This window comes from Athene cunicularia (assembly GCF_003259725.1).
Source record: "Athene cunicularia isolate RWA chromosome 5 unlocalized genomic scaffold, athCun1 chr5_part1, whole genome shotgun sequence".
Lineage (NCBI taxonomy): Eukaryota > Metazoa > Chordata > Aves > Strigiformes > Strigidae > Athene > Athene cunicularia.
In genome coordinates this window covers 14,203,312-14,224,161 of record NW_020799101.1, presented here as the reverse complement: position 1 = coordinate 14,224,161, position 20,850 = coordinate 14,203,312, and the positions used below count along the sequence as shown (strand labels likewise).

Genomic DNA, 20,850 nt, shown 5'->3' with positions numbered 1-20,850 from the left:
GAGTAGCTATAGTGAAATCAGAACCAGATATGATCAGATAGTTCTGAGGATGATTTTTCCAGTATAGATTAATTTCTATTTATCACTTAGAATTAATATCAGCATATTGCTTTTTCACCTAATTCGGATAGGACCCTGCTTCAAGTTCCTAAATAATTTTGCTTTCTTTGCAGCATTGCTACTTCGCTATCCACTCTTACAAAGAGTGATGATTATTCTCCCTCTCCCTCTGTACAATGCTGTCTGTAAGGAAATGTGGCCTTCTACCTTCTCTTTGGTTTCTGTATTTGATAAGATCAGCTTCCTCAGATACACACTGGGGCAACCTGTTCCATGATGTGCCACGTACAGTGGTCCTCTTCTGATATGTGTCAGCTTGAAAAACATGATCCAGGATTTGTTTTGTTGTTGCTTTTTTTTAAATGAGGGGGAGGTTTCCTGAAAAAACAACTACCCATTTTGGAAAACCTAAAATTAATTTCTTGCTAGTTTGTTTGTTTATGAAAGCACGTATTTTGGCTAGCAATTGCCCCACTGCACCTAAAGGCACTAAACTTCCTGAAAGTTCAAAGCCTGAACCAAGCTTCCTGCCTGACCCGTACCTGAACGAAGCCCAGTCCCAGCCCCTCCACAAGACCTCCGATCTGAAGCTGAATGACATAACCCCCTTCTAGATCGGGGGACTGCAGTTCACAAAAGTCTGTTGCTTGAGCTTGAAAATGAAAGAGTTTATAAGGTGAACAATATTATCGAAACTACCTTTGTAAAGAGGAATGACTCATAACAGTTAAAAAAAAAAAAAAAAAAAAAAAAATATTAAACTCAGTCACACCCGGCAAAGCAGGATTGCTGCTGACTGAATTCCCCTCTTCTGGCTGTTGCAGGAATGGCTGCTGCTAACAAAACCTACAAAACCTTAGACAAGGAGGCTAGAAGAATATCTGCCTACCTATCAACCTGTCAGTCTATCTAATCTTATCACCCAATGAACATCCATAAAAGCGTAAAGGAAAAAGCATCTATTAGATTGAGACTTATTTACAAAGGTAGGTGATAAATGTGGTGCAGTTCCTCACGTTCCTATTGATTTAGTAGAGCTATTGCTGTGGATAGCAGCTTCAGACCCCGATTTCAGAGAAGCTGGCTCTTCACAGCTGAGAAACACGTTGAGTGTTTCTGCCTGGCTGCCCCGGCCCCGCTGCCCCGGCCCTGCACGCTGCATCATAGAGGACAGACCCAGTTGCTTTGATTAATCTCTAACAACTGCTGTGAGAAAAAACTCAAGTTTGGGAACTGTAGTCAGCTTGGAAAAAGTGCCCGTAACTGCTATTGACATTAATGAAAGCCACATACAAACATGGAAAGGAACTGATACATTATCCCTTAAAAATCTACTCAGCACTGAGGCAGTTAGGGAGTTTTATGTCAGCTCTGTAGCCAAAGAAACAGTAAATGCTCCCATTATTACTTCAAATATTTAAATTTCTGTTTCTTACAGAAATATGATGAAAATGTCTAGACCTTTAACTTTTCTTGCACAGCAACATGTGTAGTATAAAAAGTGACAGAAATCACTGAAGCAGACTAAAGTATATAACATACTCTGTCAAACGCTTTTTTTAACAATATGTTTTACCTCAGCTCACCCTAGAATAGATTTTAATAAAGCCCCTTCTGAAGTGTGATCTAATAGCAAATGAAGTGCAGCATCTTACAAGGTCATATATCTTCAAATTAAAGAGTGCTCTGCACCCTTCACCTTCATTTTATCCACTCTAATTAATCAATTTATTACCCACAGCTGTTCGATTCTTTCATTTTTAAAGTCACAGCGTGCATTCTTTTTTGTTGTGGGGTTTTTTTATTTAAAAAAATAAAGTGTGTGAGTGTGTGTGTGTGCATGCATTCTCCTTGCTTAGCTCAAGGGCTGACAGGAGGAAGAAAGCAGCTGTGTATTAGACGACAACGAAGACAGCAACACATTTACTTCAGCAAAGGCACATACATAAGGAGAAAAATTCCTGAGCAGGCTGAGGATCAAGGCCAATCTAAAACTGAAATGGCTGATTAAAAAAATTACCCTCAAAATGGCAGCTGGCTGGATGCTTGCTACTACATGTTATATGGAACTGAGATGTTTTGTTTTATTTTGTTCTCCAAAACTTCACCTCTGTGAAATTCAAGTGAGGAAAGTAAATCCCCCTGCTTTTTAGTTTTCGTTCAAACAGGGCAAATTAGTGCTATTAGTAATCTAAGATTTACAAGCTAGCAGTCATAAAACAGTCTTCTCTTCTTTTTTGTTTTGTTTTGCTTTTATGCTCCTTAACACTGCTCTCTTCAGTAGACCCCAACACAATGGCAAAATTGACTGCAGGCTACCTGGCTACCAATCGCTGACTGCTTCATCAGTGTTTGTGTGTGCGTGCCTGTGTGTATATATATAGTTTAACTTTCACAACCCTCAAAGACTCTCCCCAGACTCCCCATTAAAAAAAAAAAAAAAAAAAAAAAAAATGTTCATTTCCATGTTATCACTTCATGGTTATCTTGCCTAGAAGTTGCCCTGAGCAGTGTAGATCTTCACTTTTAAGAACAGAACAATGTCAAAAAGTCTTTGAAGATCCACTCCGAACATTTTTATATTCAAAAACTTGCTAAATATTTTAAACATGCCCTGAAACAGCCACATATTGCTCAAGAATGATCCTTATATTTAATAATGCAGTGCACCTACACTATAAAACTCTTTGTTATAAGGCTACTTTTGATATATGGCTATCTTAATCCCTTGCCACCTGCACTGAAGTCTGCCTAAATACCCACTTTATGACAACTACCTATATAGGCTTTGCCATATGCAGTCTTTATCACTTTAGCATGTGCTTGACTTTGAGCATATGAGTAATCAACATCAGTGAAACTTAAGCACAGACTGAAGTGCTCTGTTGGATAGTGATGAAATTATTCATGTGCTTAGAGTTAAGCACAAGCCAAGACTTCATTAATACTGTTCAATGAATTGCATGTGGATTCAACCCTACAGTCTGCAGCTAGGCATGATTTTGGGGGCTGATGGCTCAAGTACAGTTTTTTATCTTTACATTAGTTGGTAGATGTATGTACTGAGTTGATACATGCAGGCCACAAGCCCTGAGCAGTCAATAGTAGCTTCAAGGTTGCACTAAAGCCACTGAGTTCAGACATGAGACAGGTTTGTAAGGTTGGATCCTACTGAGACACAGATGTATAGGTTCAGAAATACTGATTTGAAGGCTAGGAAGGACCATGAAATTAAAGAATAAGAGGACTGGGACAAAACATAAGGGTTGCCCTTGCCCAGTTCCTTACCCAAGGGATGTCCCTATCTATGCATCTGTAGATATCTATAGCAGATGCTCCATTATCCCACTTCAAAGGCTACCCAGAGAGAGAGTCTACAACCTTCCTAAAGTCTGCCTCATTCCTTCTCTCCTTTACCATCATGTAGGTTCCCCAAATGTCTAATCTCAATCTTTCTTCCTGCAATTTAAATCATAATATTTTGTCCTACTTACATGTACATGGAAAAACATAGGAAACAATTTAGTCTGCACCTCACATACAGGTATCATCCACCCTAAAGATTTGCATTTGAACCACTTCATGTCTTTTAGCACCCCCTTCTCCCAACTTGATTTGGAAATACCAAGTGAGAGAGCCATGTATTGGAGTAGTCTGTGGCAATGGTCGACTATCTTCAGTATTAAAAAAACTGTGTTCTTTCCATTTCAAATTGCTGAGTTCAACTGCCAACCATTAGATCTCATTATGTTTTTATCCGGTAGATTAAAAATCTCTCTAGTATCTTCTCCCTAAGCAGGTAATTATAAACTATGAACTTATTGAACGCTCTTGCCTTTCCTGCATATTATGACAAAAGATGGTCTTTTCCAGAAATATTAAAATGTGTTTCCTCCATTACTGCATGACAGATTATGTTCCGTTCAAAATGTCAAAGCAATAATGAGCTTTCTTCTCTTTCATCAACAGCACAAAACAAAGCTAAATTCAGATCCTGCCTCCCAAATTCTGCCCTTACAGGGGATAGTGAGAAAAGACAAGTTGGTTTGCCCAGACAAGAAAAAGAGTAGCCTGGGTCTGTGGACATTCATCCCATTGCAGCAGGCAGCCTGAATCCCCCGATTTATCTGTCCTCTGCAGTCTGATTTGTATCATTTAGTGATACACAGATCTTCCTTGCCCGGTTGGTACATGACTTTCTGTATACCCTGAATGCTGAGTGCCTTTACCCTGGAGATAAATTTCCCTTAAAATATCTTCAGTTATTCTGGATACCATCAAACAATAATCAGTGTTGAGAATTCACTATTTTCTGCTGGGCTACAGTGACATCCAGTGCCTTACGAATCCTCCCCTCAGCATGCCTGAATAATTTCATTAGCTGTAACAGAGAACAAACTCTCCTCTTTTTAATCACCCACCCATAACCCCTGCCAGGACTGCAGGGAGGACCTGTAGTCAGGTCCACATAACCACTGCCATTCTTTACCTCTAGCAATACATTCCAGATAATGTTTCTGGTTCCCTTTACAAAGTTACAACAGCAGTAATAAAAAAGTTAAGGAATTTTAATGCCGCTTTACTGCACCTTTAGAAGTTCAGGAAAAGTAGAAACTTGCAAGCTTTAAAGAAAGGACACCTTTTATTGTAGAACTCAGGAACAGACATGTATCAGGTTCCTACAATCTTTCCACCAATGTTACTCTCTTCTCCACCACTCAATTTTTAATGAGCATTTAAATAATTACTCCTTGTTATTATGATGGTTACTCTAATAATACCAATAAAGGTAGCGTGGATGCCCCATAAAAAACACACCTTTAATTGAATTATTATTAAATTAAAATGCCATAATTGAGAACACTAGTTTAACAAGTCTCCTTGTAAGACCAGCTGACATTAAAGAGCATTAAATACTGGAAAGATTTAGTGTTTCACAGTGAAGAAAATATATGGTTATATGTGGTTTGACAGGCCACCTAGACAAGGGTCAAATGTTCCCAGGTGTCTGCAGTATGGATCTGCAGTGTGAACTATATTGGTTCATACCTGATGCTTGACTGGGTATACAGAAATATTTCTAATATCGATACTTCTGCTGAAGAGGTTTTACAAGCCATATTACCACTCTAAATTATCCAAGTTAGCAAGAACATTTGCTTACATATGTTTATGATTGAATAAACACATGCTGAACACACCCAGTATTGAGAGTTTTACCCTCCGTGCACTCCCTGGGGTGTTTGTAAGTGCTGCTACCTCCATCTCGGAGACACTGACAGTCCCAATAAAAAAGACAGAAGTGTGAATTAGGGTCCAAGCCTGGGTGAGGATCACCACTGTCAGTCCAATGCCAGTCACTAGTTTTAACCATTAAATGCAAAAGAACCATTTCTCTTTATATCTCCCTTCATATTAATTTTGTTTTGATGACAACATGAGCTAAAGATGTAAAACAAGAGCAACTCCTCTATACATCCCTACACTGCTTTGGCTAAAGAAAGGGCTCAGGAGAGTCTTGAAGCATATCCTACTGAAGGTGATAGGGACTATCACCAACAAATCATAAAATAAGCATCAGCTGGCAACTGAAGTTGGTGTTTTATGATTTAGCAAGATGCCTGCAGTCTCACAACCTAAGCACCTCCAGTTCTCCACTCAGATAAACAGCCACTCTCCTCTTATAAAGCTCAGCTGACCTGAAGTGCATCTCAGCCAAGAGAAGATGAAGGTTTAGGTGCAAGAGCCCAAGCATGAGGGACCACAAAGTCTGTCATCATCTGGAAACGGGGAATCTCCGGATGAGGTCAGTGAAAGCAAAGAATGTGACAGGGAAACAAAAATGAAATGTTTTTAAGAGGTGGATGGAAAAATAGATGGGTCTGAAGAAAGGAAGAGAAGTAACCAATAAGTGTTACTTCTCAGTAACAGAACCCTGTTTCCTCCCATACTAGGCCCTGTTCTCTTTTTCTGACTTGCTTCTTGAATAGCCTATCTCCTCCAGTGCCATCTTCAAACAGAAGAAAAATCACGACTTCATGCAATATTCCTCTCCCACACACTGCCTGCGTGTTTTACAGCTTTTCTCATCCTGTTTCTACCTTGACTAGTGAGACTGCAAGTTCTCTACAGAGATTATGCAAGAAGCTTTATGCCAAGAGAACCTACAAACCCCACAAGACCCTCTCATTCTCAGCACTGATTTTAATTAGGGATGCGAATATTCTCGAGAGCATTTTCTACCTGTTGAAAAAGATCTACAATAGCACTGGTTGACACCAATATTAAAATATATTAATATTACACTACTATTAATAATGCACTATTAATTCTTTCTATGCTAAAGACAACTGCCAAACTCTGTCTTTGGTGGATTAAATGCCGTCCCACTTTTGGAAGCCTATTTTATTTTCTGAAGCCATTTGTGCTTTTCAGCGGTGTTCCTTTTCTATTAGGCAGGATTGCACATTGTCTGTTTATCATTCTTGTAGTAACAAATATATTTTTTGTCAAATGAACTACTTTATCATATGAGTGGAAAACCAGATTAATTACCAGTCACATATTTGAGAAGTCAGACTGTCATGCTGTTTGTCTACAGCCAATCCTTTCATAATTCCAAGAACAAAGAGCATGAATCCTTGAAAGACTTAGAGATATCAACCTGATACCTTAAAATCATACTCTTAGTCAAACTCTGATCTGAATTACCCTGCTGTGAATTAAAAGTAGCTCTGATGACCACCACTACAGGCTTTGAATTTTTCCAGATAAACTATACCAGGTTATCACAAACAAGGATCTAACTAGGCTTACATGAATATACCAAGTTGTGCATTTTATTTTCATTAAACTCTCCCCAGAAGCATTTTATATGTCCTCTCTGGCATTTATACTTATAAAAAAGGAGACTGCAGGCAGACTACAGCCATGCATAACACAAACAGATGCTTCCTGCTTCTTAATGGACACAGGCGACCTTTGGCTGAAGATGCAGCTTGTGTTCAATAGTCCCATTTTCTCTGAGACTTAATCATACCTCAGATCTGTACTGCCAGATTCACATAAATGAGCCAAATGCACAGCTCTGTTTAATTTCTAGTGCATTACAAAATGGCAATATTACATTTTTAGGTATAAAATGTCAATAGTCATTTTGGGTAACTTCCTTCTGGATGTCTAATTTCTCATTCCTTAAAAGAGAGTGTGGCTTACTGGAAGTTAATGTTCAGCCTACAGAAGTATAAGAAATGCCTCTGCTTAGTGCAGAAAAAGAAAGAAAAATGCATAGCAAAAACTGGAACTCATGACACAGGGACTTAGACCCAGAAGCCCTACTAAAATGAGAGATAAAAAACATGTTCATCATCTCTGAACACCTTCTTCTAATTGGTGCTAAATTCTAAAATACAAAGGCAATTTATAAAGCAGAGAAAGTGACAAGTGTGAAAAGTAAGGAGCAAACCGGAAAATCAATTTTAAAAGATCAATAATGAATGAGTTAACTTTTAAATTAGCCCTTTGTTATACAACAGTTTCAATTGACTCCACCTTTAGCATCTAAACAGCTTTGTGTCTTTTAGTTAGTTTCTCTGAACCTAAGACATCAGCTAACAGACTGAAAAGATGCTGTACAAACCTGCAATATAAAATAGTGAAAATGGGGAATGTAAGGGGGGGGGAAATGAACCCACTCATAAGATGAAAAGACCATAGGACTACCCATGGCTGGTGGTTTAATATATAGGATCCCATTTACAGCATTCGTGAAAAACCCTTGTACTGCTCAAGGACACTTTTAGGCCTTTTCTTTGCATAAGGTATTCAAATGCATTTGAAATAATGTCAGTCTTTTCTACAACATATGAAATATGCCAGCAGCTTCCCTTTAAATCAGTTTCCTGTAAGTAGTTTTGTTTGAAAACTGGCAAGTGCTGGGATTTTTTTTTTTCCCACAGACTTTTCTAAGGTGCCATTTTCTCATCTTACAAGCAAGAATTCTCAGTAATCTGAATAGGAACTCAAAGGAGGATACATAAAGGAAATTGTCCATGTCATATAATGGAAAAATAAAGAGTAAATTAGGAAACAATAAAAAAAGCCAAAGGGTGAAAACAAATTTTCCTGTTTTTTTCCCCAGGAGTACTTCAGTCTGTTTTACTACAACTATTTCTTAAGGGTATTAGGTGCCTATTCATAGTTAGTAAATGAAATAGCATTTCTGTTTTAATTCATTGCTTCTTTAACAAATGCTAACTCCCATCTCTGCTTCTTTAAATCCACAAAATCTCCACATTCAATCCTAAGAAGTATTAGAAAGGCTGTAAATCTTGTTTTAATGGAATGTACATTTAGCTATGAGGAGATAATTGACGTTATGGAGGGCCTAGATGCTGAATTATATAGGTTATCTAATACAAAGGGGACTCATTACAGAAGCACTACAAACAAGTAGTAATATATGTATATTGTTCTGAGTGGCGTTATAGCAAAAGTGTTCAGGTCTGCAGGGATTTATAAAACACAAGAAAACAGCAGACATGCACTTGTAAATTTGTCTCATTTGTCTCTGAAGTTAAAGGTTATTCCCTTGATCTGAATTTGTAATAAAAACATGCTAGACTAAGGTTTGTAGAGAATGTTTGAATATGTAAATTGTGTATAATGATAGGCAATTATAGGGTAAAAACTGGACCTTATGAATGTTACAGAATTGCATGGAGCATCAAAGTATTTTCCTTCAGATGAAATATTTATCTTTTATGCATGTTATAAGCACTTTTTCAAAGGTATTCAGCAACCTATTTGAGTGGAGAGTTGACAAAAATCAAACCATTACAACCGACTAAGACTGTGGGCTTATGCACAGGAGAAGCCACAGCTTTTTACAGAATATACATAATAAATCTCTTGAACTAATGGTTCCGGAGATGGATCCTCAAGGACAAGTTCCACTGATTTTCACTCCCTTAGATGAAAGCTGGTTTCTGGATTATTTTTTTTTAAGAAGATGTGGGAGTGGAAGTGTGGGGAAGGAGACTAGGGAGAGTAACTAGATAAGAACGTGAATTTTCTTGGACTGATACAGTGAAGCTCAAAAAAAAAAAAAAAAAAAAAAAAAAAAAAAAAAAAAAAAAAAAAAAGGCTGCATCAAAATAGAAAGGAGTAAAGCCAGGAGATGATACTGTAGTTTATGCTACCGAAGATAAGGTTTTCTCCTTCTCTGAGCACGACAGTCTGTTCAGGTTAACCAACTGCAGTGTTAGAATAACTCCAGCCGACTTGTCACAGAGTACAAAAGTCATCAGCAACTGAATGTTCTTTTCTGCACCGCAATTAAGACGAATCAATACGACGTGCCACAAATGGTATTTTACTCTCAATAAGAACTCGGGCTGAGTTTATTCAGAATATTTTAGCGCTTCCCCAGGGGATTTTGGTCCGACGCAGATGGCAAATAAAGTACTCAGCCTAGGGCTAGAGCACATTATGCTAATTCTAATGTCAGATGTACTTTAATATACAGCTCTATTTAATCACCCCATTATTTCACATTTCCATATGAAAAACCTGCGGCACTTCTGCAGAGCTTTCACTCTGCGACAATGCCAGCTTCCTTCAACTAGCTCACTGCGAAAGAGAAAAGAAGACTGGTCATTCTCGCCAGTCAAAATGTTACAGTTTCAAAGTTTCAGTATTCCTGAATTTAAAGTGGGTCTTCCAGTGCAATTAGCAAATCGCTCGGCTAGAATGCTGATATGTACAAAATGCTAAGGAGGTGTGATTGAAAAAAAAAATAAAAATAACAGCCCTCCCTCTCTACCTCATCAGCTCGCACTCACAGACATAGGCAGGCAAGTATCTCAAATCCGCTTGCAGAACAGTAATAATAAAAATAATGAAAATATTTTCATAGTGCAATTCAACCAATATTCTCAACACTTGTCACCAAAACACTGCTATTCCTGGCTGTGTGGCTTCCGTTACTTAGAAGAACAGACATGGCTGGCACAGCTGCCAACCTACAGATGTCTCCGAATAAAACCTTCCTTGTGTATCAATAATTTTTGCCTGCAACAAACTACACCTCTAATTAGGTTTAGAAACCACACACCTTCAGCATGGGCCACTATCCAAATTATCTGCAAATATACCTTGATGCCTCATCTCTGGTGACCACAGAATTTGAACCTATGGACTCGAAGGTAAAATTATTCAAAACCGGATTTACACTGAAAGGAATGAAGGAAAAAAACTTTGCTGTGGAGCTCTTTTTCAAGCCATGTAAGCTCTTGATGTGCAGACAGGGAAAGCAGAAGCAGTTCTTGGAGCACCTCTTCAGCATCCAATCTCTCCCTTCAGAGTAATTCTGTGAAGAACCCTTAATTCTACATTTGTGTACAGTCACCAGAGAAATGAGTTTCATGGTCTCAACAAAATCTTCCCCCAGTTTGGCATAATTGGGGCTCCATGACAACTAGTACTGCACATCATGGGGAGCCAGGTCAGGACTAGGTTAAGCTGAGCTGCTATTGGAGGAATGTACGAAGCTTAAGTAAGTCGATCATTTTAAAAAAAAAAAAAAAAAAAAAAAAAAAAAAAAAAAAAAAAAGAGATCTATTTAGAAAAAGACCTACTTTTTCCTCCTCCAACTACCCAGTCTGCATCCTTTAAAAATTGTTCAGCAATGCATGCAGCAGCCAGCACCTGGGGCCAGATCTCACCTGGTTTCACTGTTGTGCACCAACATTTAAAGACACAGAACTGCCCTGCTGTGCTGCCTTGACACGGCATATGCCACAACTTCCATGTCCTAATTTGAACACAGTGGATGATATACCTCAGATTCAAGGCAGGAACACATTTTCAAGCTTTCTTTTATTTTTACATATATACATGTATATGTACTTGTGTATGTGTGTGTGTTTTATATATATATATATACATACACACACGATTTGCTCTGTAAGACTGGCTATGAATACAGCACTATGCACAAAGGAGAAAGGGAGCTGAGTACAGGGCAGAAGTCCGTCCTTCCCCAGTTGTTTCACCTAGCCCTTCAAAAACACAATATTATCTTGGGAAAGTGTATACAACAGTTTCACCCTACTGGAAGTTTTGCCTGAATGGTAAATACAGCACAAGTTAATTTAGTAAATCAGGGCTACTTTAGGATTTGTTTAAAATAGAGAGTAACTGACTCTGAAAATGGGTAGTTAAATTCAAAAGAAGAAGAGGAAATGAATGTTTAATATCCCAATACAAAGCCCACCAAAGTCAATACAGATCTTTCCACTGGCTTCAATAGGCGCTGGATGAGGGTCCTCTTCCACACTGGGATTTGTTAGTCTCAAAACACTGTCTTCAATACAGTGATAAATCTGGTTTGTGGTGGTGTAGTTAAAAGAAGAGAACTGAGTTCACAGCAGCTATAAGCCCAAAGAACTCAGCTGTAAATATTTTAGAGGGATAAATGGAGACATATCTAGTAAAGTATCTTTTGTATCTTTAGTTAAAAGAAAACCAGTTGAAACAGGAGAAATACATAAACTTAAATTAATCCTTGACAATTCTGGGTTTTTTTCTTATGCTGATATAATGTTGGGTTTTGGAAGTAAAAAAGAATAATAATAATTCTCTGTAGATGAATCCTATTTCTTTAGCTCACTTTAGATAAACTGACTTAATTCTTAAGAATTCTTTGAAAAAATTGTAGCTGAGACTAGTAAAACAATTTTTTTTAATAACATATTTATTCTTGGCAATAAACAAATTTGTGGAATCCCATTCAATTTCGATCACTATGGAAATTTTGAATGCCAGAATGTCTGCAAACACATCTTACACTAAAGGGTTCCTACAGGACTCAAAAGTCCTGTAAAGGAAAATCCCAGACTGGGTGAACAAAGGAGAAAAATGAGCAGAAGCTTTAAAAAGCTAAATATAGGGGGGCAAGGGGGGGACAAGGGAATGAGTAAGGTATAAAATCCTTCTCATGAAAAATAAAACCCATCAGTTACAGAAGCTGGGATCTTGGGGGTTGCTCTAGATTAAGCAGTTAAATTGCAAACTATGACTATGAAGTTGCAAAAGGTAAATCTCCAATCACAATTCCTGAAGTGCAAAGATAAAAACACAGTTTTTGCTCCTTGAATAGGTGGTGGTTTATGCTACTATAACACTGCAGAAAATAATGCCAATGTTGGCTTAAAGGAAGATCCTAAAAACTTCCTATTTTATTTCTACACAATCCAGATTGATCACCTAAGACAAGAATAATTAAACAATGCTAAGCATCCCAACCCCTTTCAGAATGTGCTGCCGAAAAATATTTTTAGAACAATCACTGTAGTAATTCTTCTTAGTTGTAGAAACACTCCAAATCAGAAAGTCAATTTTTCCTCTATTTGCAGAAGTGTGCTGGTTTTCACTGGAAAGGCGCCTGTGTTTTGTTTGGCTGCTGTTCATATACTGCCTTGGCAGGATTTCCTTGGATTGCTTACAGTGAACATTGCTCTTGCATACAGTAGCGCTCCCATTTTAACCGTCCCAGCCACACGTTTTCTAATAACACACGGAGAGCTGCAAAATCCCTATAAGCACAGCTCTTTAAAGCAGTAACAGAAGGGGGTGGGGGCGGAGGACCGGAGCAGGGGGAGGCTCTGCCCGTTAAAATCCAGCGCTGCAAACAGAGGATAGTCCTTTTAAAAACAACCAATGTGAATTGTGTTTAAGGAGCAGCTTTCCAGGAAAAGAAGAAAGCATCTCCGAGAAGAGGGCCTGATTCAGCTGATTCACTGAATCTGATCTGCACTGGCTGGGCTCCGAGCATCACTGAATTGGGTCCTAAGTACTGTTTATTTTCTTTTTTAAAAAAAAAAAAAATTCTTGCCCTTGTAAGGGGCACAAAGATAACTTAATAATTCCTGGTATTACCTTGCGTGTTTGAAACCCTGCACCTGAGCCTGTGCTCCTTGTGCATCCCAATCTTCTGCCCCGTCAGGGGAAGGCTGGGGTACATGGGGAACACAGGGCTCCACTGTGGGAATCAAATGGGCAGGCAAGATGAAAGAGGAGGACATCTATCTCGCTGAAATAGTCGCAGGAAACAAATGCACCATTTCTACCTACGGCTGAGAGAGAGAGAAAGCCAATAACAAAACCGTTATTCAGCTCCGTGCCCTTTACAAATAGGACTGACTTGTTAGTGGACAGCTGCAGCTCAGCCCCCCTCCACGCCATTCCAACTTGCTGCCTTTGCCACCCTGCTTTTGGAGATCGACAGCAATTTGCATCTCCATGCATCTCATTTCTCGTTAAGTAAGTTGATTAATTTGGGCGAGGGAAGTTGTCATTCAAAAAACCAGAAATTTCCACTGGCATTATTTCTGCCTTTCAAAATTTCACCGACCTCCCCCCCACCGGTCCAGCCCCCACTTCACACCTCTCTTTCTCCCTGTCCCTTGCTCCCCCCCTTCCCGCTCCCTGCCTCCCTCTCTCTTTCTCCCTGTTGTTTACAAAGGTTTCATTATGTTTTCAACTAATCAGAAAGGCCTACTAATACACAATTAACATGTGACTATAAAAAAAATAGCTTCCAGAAGAAGGAAAAGTAATTAAGTAGAGAATGCTTTTCAGTAAGTGCTCGCTTTAACCCATCATCAGAGAACAGAGTCTAGGTTAGTCCACAATGGATGGAACAGATGCCAAGGGCGAAATGTTAAAAGCAAATAAAAAAGGACATTATTTTCTTTGGGAATAATAACTATCAACGCCACAAAAACGAACATCAGACTGCAGTTGTTTTTATCTGACCTCCTCCTCTTTCCTCCACTTTTCTGAAGTGCCTTTTCTGTGCGTTTCAGTAAAATAAATACAAAAATAAAGCTATCATTTATTGCATCTTTGCTTCCAAGGTGACAGGAAACCAAGTGTCCTGGCTTTGGCTGGGATAGAGTTAATTTTCTAGCTCGTATAGTACTGTTTTCAATTTAGGATGAGCATAACATTGATAACACACCGATGTTTTAGTTGTTGCTGAGCAGTGCTTACACTAAGTCAAGGACATTTCAGTTTCTCATGCCCTGCCAGCAAGTAGGCTGGGGGTGCACAAGAAGCTGGAGGGGACACAGCCAGGACAGCTGACCCCAACTGGCTAAAGGAATATTCCATATCATATCAAATCATACCCAGCATATAAACTAGTGGGAAAGCTGACCAGAGGGACAGTGCTCAGGAGCAGGCTGGGCATCAGTCAGTTGGTGATAAGTAATTGTTTTTAATTTGCATCACTTGTGTTTCTTCGGGTTTATTTCTCTTTCTTTTTGTTACTTTTCTTTTCATTACAATTTAATATTATTTAAATTTTATTTTATTTCGATTATTAAACTGTTCTTATCTCAACCCACAAGTTTTCTTACTTCTACCCTTCTACTTCTCTCCCCCATCCCACCAGGGGAGAGATGAGCGAGTGGTTGTGTGGTGCTTAGTAGCCAGCAGGGTTAAACCACAACACCAAGTAATCAGAATCACTATCAAAATGGCACAATGCGGTGGGTTATTAAAAAGATTTTGGTGGGTTATTAAAAAGATTTTATGTTAAAATGTTTTAGGTATGAATGTACACATAAACTAAGTTCCCAGAAAAGTTGACAGGAATTCTGCCCAAGCAATGACAAGGGGTGTTGAACATTCTGCAAGCTGTGCTGTGTTATTTTAACATACAGGAACTATAGGAGACAGTTTTAAAGGTTGCAGCACTTCAGTTATTAACTTTGGATCTCCCTGCTGACACTGTCCTCAGCCTGAGAGCTGCCACACAGGTCACTAGCATATATATAACATACATTATCTATATGTGTGTGTAAATTGGGGGGGTGGGGTGTAAATTAAAATGTTATCTAAAGAACCTCTTTTTTTTTAATCCAGGGATTGTCAAAATATGTCCAAATACTCCCTGTGTTCTTGACGCATTAAGCCAGATTCCACAGCAAAAATGGTTCCCTTTGGAAAAATACATACTCCTCTAGATGTCTGTCCTTGGAGTGGAGCATTTGAGATATTTTTTATTTCTGTTCCACTCCCTCCTGCTCCCTGCTCTAAAACAAACAGACACTTAGTTGTATATTTTGAAAACTGAATTCTGCAAGGAGCTCAGTGTTTTCAGCAAGACGTTAAACACTGCTTTAGTCCCACTGAAATTACGGGGGAGCTGAGGGCTGTGGGAGAAACAGATCCCCCAAAGTCACAAAGGACCACATGCAAAAACAGCTCCTTTTCCTTGCATTCTCCCCCCCCTCCCCATCAGTGAATTTACATTCCAAACTATGTATCACATACAGAGTATTTTTTACTATCCAAAATCCCATTAGTTTCATTGGCACTTTAGGTAATAAGATTTGCATGGTAAAAATTCCGTTTCTATTAGATTGGGTCCATAGGACTCACCAGCCTGATATGATTGTCAGAGGAAAGGGAGGATGTGTGGGTTTGTTACAATATGAAGATTTGTCCACACAGAATTTGGCACCAGTTTAATCACAAGGACTCACTTCAACCAGTGCAAACCCCAGTGTAGCCTCTATTTCTGTCAGCTTAAAACTAGCTGTATCAGGAAATTTCTCACTGTAATTTTATATAGGTATGCTAAAACAGGTCAGTTAAACTGGGGTGGTAGTTAAAACAAGCTATACCCTGAAATATTCTGGATTATCTGTCTGAAAGACCACTTTAGTTAAACCAGTGGAAGAGGGTGTTCAGGCTAGACCCAAATGCTGCACTGGCTTCACACAGGAAGCCTGTAAAGAGAAATGATGGCATCCTGGGCAGGAACCTCGAGGTCTCTTTCAGGATGGAATGAAATCAGTGAGATCCAATCAGCCAGACACTACTGCTCTTGCTCAGATAAGAACATAAACCCCCTGGGTTACTCCCACAGGTGGCACCCTGTTTTCAACCACCACCAGAAGCTTAGGGAAAGAACATTTGAGTCAAAGTAGAAAGAAGTTCACAGATAGACCCTATCCAGACATCCCAGCTGCTAGCAATCAATGATTTAGAGGCTTTCAGTGCCAGGGGTTGATCCAGACCAGACTAGCATTTTTATTAACCACTCACCAAATCTTCCTGGTTTTGCCTAGTCCTTTTTTGAACCTGTTTGTTACTTCTGGCCACTGCAATATCCTTCAGCAATAAGTTCCACACCTCCATTCAGTGTGAGTAAATAAACCATCAGCTTTAGGTCTGCTGCCTGACTCACATGGCATTTACCGAGGACACTTGCACTGCCAAGTGCAACCTGAGTGTGCCACAGCAACAGACCATCACAAAATACTCACTAGCGATAAGGACAGCAAAATCACTCTCTGCTTTTACACAATTCTTACTTCAGCCAAATCCTTGCTGATTCCACAGGAGACTGACTTCTAACAGAGAGGGAACACTTCAGGATTGGGCACAAGTCAGATACAGCAGCTCCTTCCCGAACCATCCTTCCTTTAGTTTGTTTGCTCTCGATTTCTGATTGACTGAATAGTTTGTTCTATTCCTAGTCTAGGTATAACATCTAATCTAGGTTTAAATGCCTCAAGGAGACACATTCACCAAATGCTAGGAGATGGTTTATACATACTTTTCTGAAACCTGACATTTTTCCACCTCTTGAAAACACTCTACAACCTGAAAATTAGTAATGGTCTGGAAGTTTTTCCTAATGCTCATTTCACACATAGTTCAGTATACCTACTCTTCATGGCTATAGCTCTCATTCTGAAAATGCACCTGCTGTGTAGCGTCAAGCTGATACTGAAGCCCCACTGGCTTCACAGACTTCATAACCTCACTCCAAACTTTCTGGAAATGTGGCCTGGAGGGGGGGTCACACTACTGAATCACCCCCAGTGTTCCTTGTTACTTGAATCACATTTCTTTTACCTGCTCCTTATTTAACTTGTTCATGTATTTTTAGTTCTTTTCATCTTTCCCTATGAAATGATCCTGCCAATATTTTAATCACTTCTGTTGTTCTTCTCTGAATTACCTCCAATTTGACAACACCCTCCAATTAGCAAGGTGCACACAATTATACACAGTCTTGGGTCATTGTTCTGTGGAAAAAATAGTTTTCCATTTAGTCTTGCTGTGGATCAGTTGCTGACTTCAAGAACACCCTGGGATGGTGAAACTGAGGAGTGATTTGGCCCATGTGGATAACAAAGGCTGACTGAAGTGTATAAATTGAGAAGTAAGGGTATTTTCCACAGTGTGGTGTCACTGTCCCTGGATCTTCCCTTCTTTATGACCCCTGAGACCGGCAGACAGAGCTGAGTGACACAGGGATTAATTAACTACCTTCAGTTTGGACTATTTTGCCTATATCAATCTCAGGCAGATGCTTAACTCTACATAGAAGTTACTTTCTAATCAAAACATGATGGCACACCAGATTTACAAAAAAATACAATGGAGGGACATGGGATGCAAAGCAGCAAGAAGGGTCCTGGACATGCACAGAGCAGACAGCAATCAGTCTGACTTACAGGCCAAATTTGGCAGGAGCTCCAGATAAGCATCTCAGAGTGTCTGACAGGGGACAGATAGTGAGGATGCCAAGGAATTGTTTGGGGGATGCCAAGGGGTATAACAAGAAGTAATGGGATTTAATTGGGACGGTGACAATGTAGGCCGATTATCAGGAAAATGTTTCCTAACTCCAAGGCTGGCAAATCCTTAAGAGAAGCCCCAAGCCGGTGGTGTCTCAGACAAGGAGGAGCACTTGAGAATACACAACAAAAATAATGTGACATTGCCAGAGTCAGGGCAGCATTATGAAACAGGCATTTTCTGCTTTCTAAATTTACAGCCGTGATTCACAAAAAAATGAATCGTGTAGCTCCAAGTGCCCTATTTAGAAACACCGGACTCAGCATGAGCTGCACACACCCCCTCCAACCTCAACAGAGGCTGTGCCTTATGGGAGCCTTGGTGCACTCTAGAAATGAGTATTATCAATATCAGTCACTGAGAGATCAGGTCAAAACTGTTAATATCTCATCAGTCACACAGACTGCATCTCTTTCCCAACATACACCTACGGATTTATTATTAGGGTACTTCAGCTCTTTTCTATTTTTAAATCAAGTTGATTCACATACTTTTAACATTCCTTATACAACTAAAAATATATGACAGTAAAGGTTTTTTCCTAACTTATTAGGAAATATATATGATATATATTTATAAATTACATATTAAGATCTTTTTAGACCTAATGATGTGTGCTGTCTTGCTCAAGATGACCTGTTACTCAGACTAACTGATTCTATTTAATATCTACAAGCACAGGGTATTTTTGTCTAAGCTTGGTCATTTGGCTCTATCCATAAAACATGTTATTTGGGTTTTGCTGGGAAGGGGGATGGAAGGGAAACAAGATTGAACACTTGAGTCAATATTTATCCCTTTGTCAAGATGGATGAGGAATGGATAAATCTGGTGTATATGCTTTGTCTACTGAACTTGGCAACACGGACTCTGCTCAGCAGACCCATCAAAGTCAACAAATACTCTCCCAATTAACTAACAGTGAATGCTAGGTACCAGACAAACAGAGAAGTCCTGACTGCTTCAGTTAATAGCGTGAACTTTTACAATGAAAAAATGAGCAGCCTTATCCACTCCCACAAGCGGTGAGATAAACACTCAAGGTCATTGAAGTGTTGGGAGAAATAATAAAATAATTGTTGAGGTACTAATTTACTGATTCCAAAATGACCATTTCTAAAGCCACTGTCTCCACCCAGGAAGATCCCCTACATTTAGTGGCCTTCAATTCTTCCAAGCCCCAATGCACGCACAATTGTTCTCAACTGCACTCGTGTTTGAAAAAAAGAAATTGGAGTAATGCATAAACCTTGCCTTCCTGAAGACTAAAGTGGGACAGAAGCATGAAAGCTCCCCTAATTCTCTAGCCCTCAAAGCATGAAAAGGGACTTGCATCTTTTTATTCTTCAAATCAAAGAGGACTCAAATCAAAGTGGTCACTCCTGCTTCAGCCTACAGGCCTGACCTTCCTCGGAGACTCAGAGTGCTTTGTCACATCTCCTGCACAGTGTGGGGTGCTCTGAAAACATAAAGCACCGACCGGTGTAGGCTGGAGCTGTATTTCACACGGCTCCACACTACCAGTTCTCCCTCCCCTGGGTACACCAATGTGTTTGTGTTGGGTTTTGGAGCTGGAGGATGACCGAACGCAGAAGTTCCTCTGCACCTTGCCCATGTGCTGCCCACCTTACAGCCATCACCAGCTAGCTTTGCAAGAAGGAAAGGCTGTGGCCACAGCACACACAATTTCAGCAAGATGGGGACAGGACTGGGAAACAGCATGGGGACTGTGAAAGGTAACCAGAGGTACTGCCTGTAACAAAGCCAACAGGATCTGATGAGGGAATCCAAATGGCAGCGAGGATAATATCTGAGAGCTGCCCACAGAAAAGGACCGTGAAGATCCACTGAAGCCACAGGGAGCTAGAGATCTGAATACCTCCCTTCACATCTCACTCTGTGATACGTGCACTCCCTTCCTATTTTTTCCTCACTAATTATCCTTCCTCCTTTGCCAACTTCCCCTTTGTTTTACCTCCTATCATCAAGCTTTCTTCTGGTGGCTTCTGTTTAATTTCTCCACTGCTGAAGTAGCAATCAGAAACTAAGCAGACCAAGTTTTACCCTATTGTAAATCTACCACAGCCTTTTACTGGAGATAAATATAGGCCTGCAGACACAATAAGGTGCAACAGAGTGGCACACAGAGAGATCTGATTTTCATTACTATAAAGATACAGACAATGCAGTTATATGGTGATTACTACATAACCCACACCTCTGTCACGAACAAACAGGAGTCAAACTTGTGCATTTAAGTAATAAAAGGTTTACAAATAGGCCTCTTCTATTAATGTAAATAGTCTTCTCTATTTTATTAAGATTCATCTACTATATGGTGCACTGAGTTAACAGCAATCTTCAGTTGCCACCTCGCGTGTCTGCATTGCATAGTACAATTCCTCCTAGATAAATATCTCGAGAGAAGCAGGGAAACAATTAAAACTAGAAGGTAATAAATGATGAAGGAGCCTATGAACAGCATGCTGGCCCTCTTCCCAGTCTTCATTCATGCATCAAAAAATCCCATAGCTCTGAGTCTTTGAGAGGGCAGCTGGGCAGTAGGGATGTCCACAGTAATATAAATGGGAATTAGATACGATCGAATGTGCTCATTGCATTTTCAACAGCACATGTAATCTTCTCCCCTCTTCCCTCCAGTTCCCCCACCTCTCACCCTGCTATAGGAATTGATGACAAATGATCCTGTAACCAGGCAAATGGGCAACTGAAGAGTTTCAAAGTTCCAGTACATCATAGTTTAGCTATGATCATTTGAGTGATCAGGCTCTGACTGGAGACACCATCCCTGAGTTAAATACCTTCGCTCTCTCCAAATAGTTTTACCCTGGCAAGGGTCTGCAAGGGTTGGCAGAGGTAGAATTTTGTCCTCAGAGCTTAGCAGCTCTGTCCATTACTTCTGATGTTCCCTGACACATGCGAGAGGATGTTGACCACAGAGGAAATGAAGATGTCTCTACTTGACAGTCATCTACATGGTAGCAATGGAGGCAGCCCAGTTAATACAGCCTTGGTGATACTCCATCAGTGACACCCCAATGAAATTTCATCTCCAGCTAGTGAAACCTCATACAAAGGCCATCGTACTTACACTTAGAACAGTTT

At 39.7% G+C, this 20,850-nt stretch overlaps 1 protein-coding gene across 1 annotated transcript in view; it reads right to left on the bottom strand.

Moving 5' to 3' along the window:
• Positions 1–566: 566 nt before the first annotated feature.
• LOC113480443 (B-cell lymphoma/leukemia 11B-like) overlaps positions 567–20,850 on the bottom strand; it is an 81,693-nt gene continuing 61,409 nt past the window's right edge. The window contains exon 5 of the mRNA XM_026849249.1: positions 567–712. Coding sequence (XP_026705050.1) covers positions 567–712 — 146 coding nt within the window. The remainder of the gene's footprint in view (positions 713–20,850) is intronic.